At 39.6% G+C, this 6,392-nt stretch overlaps 1 protein-coding gene across 1 annotated transcript in view; it reads right to left on the reverse strand.

Moving 5' to 3' along the window:
- nrip2 (nuclear receptor interacting protein 2) overlaps window positions 1–3,300 on the reverse strand; it is a 26,642-nt gene extending 23,342 nt beyond the window's left edge. The window contains exon 1 of the mRNA XM_081363579.1: window positions 2,366–3,300. Coding sequence (XP_081219705.1) covers window positions 2,366–2,518 — 153 coding nt within the window. The 5' untranslated portion in view covers window positions 2,519–3,300. The remainder of the gene's footprint in view (window positions 1–2,365) is intronic.
- Between the last annotated feature and the right edge of the window lie 3,092 nt (window positions 3,301–6,392).

Here is a 6,392-nt window from a genome sequence, read left to right on the forward strand (position 1 = left end):
AAGAGGCAGATAATTGTTTTTTCTTTTTGTTTTTTTGACAACAAAAGCCAGATGGTGATTTTCAAAAACAGCTGCATGAACAGTAACACACACACACAAAAAATAACAGAATATGATATTCTTTGAGACACATCGAGCGTTTAAATTGATGTGTTAAGACAAACAATCCAACTGACGGCCAGTTATCTTTAGCTCCCACATTTTAGCGGCTCTGACATCGTAAGCTGTGCACACAAGCTTCAGCTCTTCCCTGCTGTGCATGGAGATCATTTAAATGCACTCTCTAATCATAGGCACACACATATAAACACGCATGCGTGTCTGTGCACGCATATTCTGAAGGTTTCTTAGAGTGCGCACTGGGAGTTTGGATATCTGCCATCTAATCAGAGTAGTGGCTAGAGATGACAGCGGGACAGTTATTATGGTGGATAGACATTTAATGACATAGAGGAAGAAGATATCACTAAATGAACAGGACATTACCTCTTGGTTTATTGTTGGCCTGTTGTTGTGTGTTTCAGGTAGTGACAAACTTATATTGTGGGGAACTTGTGGTGCCACTGACACTTTGTAAAGGGACTAACATGGAAAAAGGTATCTGTAACCGTTAGGATTAAGGGTAAGATATTATTATTATTTTGATATGAGATAACCCATTATGTCTGTGTCCACCAATATTTCTCTCTAAGCTTCTGATGTTGATGACTAAAAATATGTGGGGGAAAGCTAGAGAGCTTAAGCTGTGAGAAATCTTGTGTGGAAATAGGCAGCTTTTATTAATTCATGAGAGGATTAATTTGCGCACCGTTACAGAGATTTCAACTCCATAGCGGCGCAGAAGCCCATAGAGGCCATTTATTATTATTCTGTGCTGCTTATGTAACCTCGACAAAACATTTTACTTTTTTGTTGTTGAGAAAAACAGTACAAAAATCAGTATTAAGTATCTCTAGATAACATTATTTATTATTAATTATAAGTTCCAACTGTTAGTTCCAGTCATCAATCTCGATCAGTATGGGCATTAGAAGTGGGCATTAGAAGTGACTCTTTATGTAGGTTATGCCATTAGGTGGCCTGTGTCCTAATAGTCATACTTCCCTATTACTGTAGGCTATATAGTATGGAAAAAAACAGAAGTCTATGTAAAAATAGTTTGTCCGAATGCTTAGTATTCATAAAACAATAGGCTAAAAGTACCGGATGAAGTACTTCCGGCGAGATTCTGAAGTTCGAACCCTATAAACACTGTTCTATCCCATGAGGCCATGGAATAAGAATTGTGAATGGCTAGTATGTCTGGATTTTATTCATACATCTTTATCAAATGTAGTAACTACTTAGACAGTATGTGATTTCGGATACAATCACTGACTCTTTCAGTCAACTGATCCATTCAAAAACATTGATTACATTTGATGAGTCATTGAATTATTCACCAGACCATTTGAATTTGAAACACAGATTCATTAAAAAAACAAAATGCCACTCTGTGTTGCTTGAATATGCATGACAGTTGGCTTCATTTGGAAATATTTTTGTTGGCATAGCAAAAATACAGAAAGTGGCGATATTATGTAAGTTTAAGTAACTCAACATTAACTTCTTGCTTATTGAACTACTGTATAAAAGCAATATCACAGTTGTGTCGCTCAGAATATCAGCACGATTGTGATTCCCTGCTTCCTTGTGCCTATATGAATCACATTATTGTTGGCACTCTTGCTTGTGTGATAATACCTTATTATATACCTAATTACATATTTTATACAGTATTGTTTCATTATTAAATAACATAATAATAACGTCATAAGGACGTAGAGGTTTCTGCATCTGAACTCTTCATTGTATAATAAACATGTACATGTTTTTTAGTTGACCAAAAGGTCCACCTAATAAAAAATAGGTTGCACTAAGCAAGAACGAAATATTTGTCCCCAACCTCATAATTTCCTCACAAATGAATCACTTAATTTAATGTCAAAATATCAAAAGGTTTTTCAAAGAGGGTTGAGTAACGGTGTAGTAATTATAATTGGCTTGATTCAAGTACAATAGATGTCAATGGGTGGTCCTCACCATGATATAAACTACGACGTGTGTGAAAGTGTGTGACTTTCATCTTCCAGCATGGAGGGGAAGCTGCAACCGGATCTACTGATGTGTCAGAAACATTCACTGCCATGCCTGAAGCGCTAAGTAATGCATCATATGAGCATTGTGTGATGGGATCCAAAAAACTGCTTACTGATTTGCATATTGCTGCGTGCATGAATCCTTTCACATATTCACGCACAGTATTTACATAAGTAAATTCATAACTGTCACAACCATTTTATGGATCAGCAAAAGAGCCACTCACCAGGTCTTTGGAAGTGCCCATCCTCTTCAGCCCATCCAGGGGCAGAAGATCTGCGGAGTCCTTGTGGCTGAACTGGGTGGCTTGTTTCAGTCTCCTCTGCTGGTGCATGATGGCTTTGTCCCTCATCTCTAACTCCTTCTTGCCCTCACTCATGTTGTTCGTGGACGAAAGGCTAAATAAACAGAGCTTCCCACTAACACAGGCTCTACTGAATCTTATTGAGGCACTGCACTGACGGCTGAGAGCCAGCAAGACGGTGACCCTGATTCAAAGCGAGACAACCTCGTACGTACGTGCTCCCCCTAAAGCATGCACTTGTGAACGCATGCAGGCGTGAATCAGTTGAGGGATCAAAAATGGCCAATTTTTCCCTGGATGGCAACTTGTAACCAAACACAAGTTGGAATTACTCCGCTTAAGTCCCCTATTGTAGCTTGTAATCTCTCCTGTGGCAGGTGATCCTGATAATCTTCTCCTGTGATTGACAGCTGTCAGTCCAGTGCAGTGATTGGCGTGGTTGTCATGGTGAAGAATGTGTGATTGTTGAGAGCCGGAGTCCGTCTGTGTCCTAGCGATGTTCACGCTGTCCTTGCAGCGCTGCAGAGGCGAACTGTCCCCTTTCCCTCTCGTTCTTTATCTCTCCTCCCCTCCTCTCTCTATCTCCACCTCCCCTTTCTTTCTCCACCTACCTCTCTTTCACTCTCTCACTTCTCTCTCACTCTGTTCCATGCGTCTCTCTTCATCTCGTTCTCCCCATGTTGTCTTTTCAAAGTGTCTTCTTTCAGCATGTAACATTAATGAGCTCGAAATGATGAAGACTGCTTTGAAATACTGTGCTTGGCCTTCGTCTTTGGTCTTCTCATTCTCACGCACACATGCGTGGCAAAACTGCAATAGACTTTCTTGTGTAGTTGAAAATCTGCTCACCCTGCAACAAAAGATTTATAAATAGTGCAGTACACGCCAAGGCATTGTCCCTCCTACATTAAAATGTATTACGTCAAAATGACATTTAATGGACAAGCATATGACTAAGTAATATTTCTAATGGTTTTGTAATCTAAGCATCGTAAAGTGTGTAAATACATTAATATGCTGTGTGCATGTCATTACAGGCAAGTTTTTTTTTTTAAAACAATATGCAAACCTGCTCCATCTCTTTATCCATCCAGTGGTCTTTGGCTTGAAAAGGGTTGAAAACCCATGAGAAAAGAATAGAAATAGTGAGTATCCAGGTGTGTAAAGTAGGGCAACTGCATTTCGAAAGAAGCTGTGCAAATGTCTGATAGTAAATGAAGAGATTTGCTCATTGTCTGATTAATTGGTGTTCACGAGTTCACACTTACAAATAAGTCAGATAGAATAAATGCATATTTGGCGTGCTGTCCGAGGAGAGGGCTCCGGGCTCGGTATTCGGCCCGAACCCAGAGTACTCCCCCCGCATTCCTGGCTGTGAAAGAACAAGCCAAGAGTGAGGAGTCGGGGTGGTGGAGGGATGCTGAAAACTGTCAAGGAAGTTAGATGAGTTGACAGAGTGAATATATATATGCTTCCTCTCATGCTGATAGGGTAGACATGGTAATTGTTTGATGAGTTGATTGATTACTTGATTATTTGAACGTGCTCCTCCCGAACTTTGTTAATAAAACATAATTTATTGAAAACAGAAATTACATTGAGAGTTGTAAGAGTTAGAACAGAGCAGATGTGACTAGAACAAGCTGTTTCTGCTGCATTTATTTCAGCTTGAAACCCGTGGCCCATCAGAGAGAGTCAGCTCACTATAGCAGTGACACATTAAACGGCCATGCAATACCTCTTTTCTTTCTTCAGCTCTGATTTGCTGGAGATATTATCATTTGGCCACATGCTGCAAAAGAGAAAATCGGTAAAAGACACACTCCCCTCACTCAACCCCCAATTCCCAACCAGTACAAATCACGCTGCTGGCTATTTGAAAAGAGGTCACTGTAATACAGAAGAATCACTGCTCTTTGCTGCCTGTTTTTTTTACCTGAGTGCTTGATATGTTTTTATTAGGATTTATGATCTTAGTTGTTTTAATACTTAAGTACTCTATTCATCTGCATTTGCATTATGTCCATGTTTAATGAATAACAGAACAGTGTGTGTGTGTGTGTGTGTGTGTGTGTGTGTGTGTGTGTGTGTGTGTGTGTGTGTGTGTGTGTGTGTGGTGAAAATACTGTATATATTATGAATTAAGTTGTAGCGCCACCAAGTGGCTATATTATTGCACCAAGGACATAAGGACAACTAGGACCAAGGACATCTAGAACAGATGATTTAGATATTTTGCCTCCCAGTAATGCATAGACTGACCATGTTACAATGGCAGGGTAGATGTCATGATGCTTGTCAAGAAAATGTCAAGAAGTGAAAAAAAGAAATGCGTATAGAAAATGAAGTCCCCCCAATTCTTATTACTGTAATGGCAAAATAATATAATATGATATAATCTTAATGGTCCTAAAAATATGCTACATATTAATTAGACGATATATATATATATATATATATATATATATATATATATATATATACACACTCACCTAAAGGATTATTAGGAACACCATACTAATACTGTGTTTGACCCCCTTTCGCCTTCAGAACTGCACTAATTCTACGTGGCATTGATTTTAACAAGGTGCTGAAAGCATTCTTTAGAAATGTTGGCCCATATTGATAGGATAGCATCTTGCAGTTGATGGAGATTTGTGGGATGCACATCCAGGGCACGAAGCTCCCGTTCCACCACATCCCAAAGATGCTCTATTGGGTTAAGATCTGGTGACTGTGGGGGCCATTTTAGTACAGTGAACTCATTGTCATGTTCAAGAAACCAATTTGAAATGATTCGAGCTTTGTGACATGGTGCATTATCCTGCTGGAAGTAGCCATCAGAGGATGGGTACATGGTGGTCATAAAGGGATGGACATGGTCAGAAACAATGCTCAGGTAGGCCGTGGCATTTAAACAATGCCCAATTGGCACTAAGGGGCCTAAAGTGTGCCAAGAAAACATCCCCCACACCATTACACCACCACCACCAGCCTGCACAGTGGTAACAAGGCATGATGGATCCATGTTCTCATTCTGTTTACGCCAAATTCTGACTCTACCATCTGAATGTCTCAACAGAAATCGAGACTCATCAGACCAGGCAACATTTTTCCAGTCTTCAACTGTCCAATTTTGGTGAGCTCGTGCAAATTGTAGCCTCTTTTTCCTATTTGTAGTGGAGATGAGTGGTACCCGGTGGGGTCTTCTGCTGTTGTAGCCCATCCGCCTCAAGGTTGTGCGTGTTGTGGCTTCACACCTCGGTTGTAACGAGTGGTTATTTCAGTCAAAGTTGCTCTTCTATCAGCTTGAAACAGTCGGCCCATTCTCCTCTGACCTCTAGCATCAACAAGGCATTTTCGCCCACAGGACTGCCGCATACTGGATGTTTTTCCCTTTTCACACCATTCTTTGTAAACCCTAGAAATGGTTGTGAGTGAAAATCCCAGTAACTGAGCAGATTGTGAAATACTCAGACCGGCCCGTCTGGCACCAACAACCGTGCCACGCTCAAAATTGCTTAAATCACCTTTCACCTTTCCCATTCTGACATTCAGTTTGGAGTTCAGGAGATTGTCTTGACCAGGACCACACCCCTAAATGCATTGAAGCAACTGCCATGTGATTGGTTGATTAGATAATTTCATTAATGAGAAATTGAACAGGTGTTCCTAATAATCCTTTAGGTGAGTGTACATCTTATAAATATATAATTATTTTTTTCTTTATATTAATTTTACAGTGAAATATGAACTGAATATTTATTTGTGAGATTTGCTAATCAGTTTTTAAAGACAACCTCTTTTCTATTCATGAATTCCTAAAGGTATTGGTGAAAAGTGCACTTATTATTGATAAATAATGGATTATGACAAATAAATTATATAATTCTCTTCAGTTGCTTTTACTCATCAGTATGCAGTAGAATTCCAAAGCATTCTGAGAAAA

Source organism: Scardinius erythrophthalmus (genome assembly GCF_964197995.2).
Source record: "Scardinius erythrophthalmus genome assembly, chromosome: 4".
Classification (NCBI taxonomy): domain Eukaryota; kingdom Metazoa; phylum Chordata; class Actinopteri; order Cypriniformes; family Leuciscidae; genus Scardinius; species Scardinius erythrophthalmus.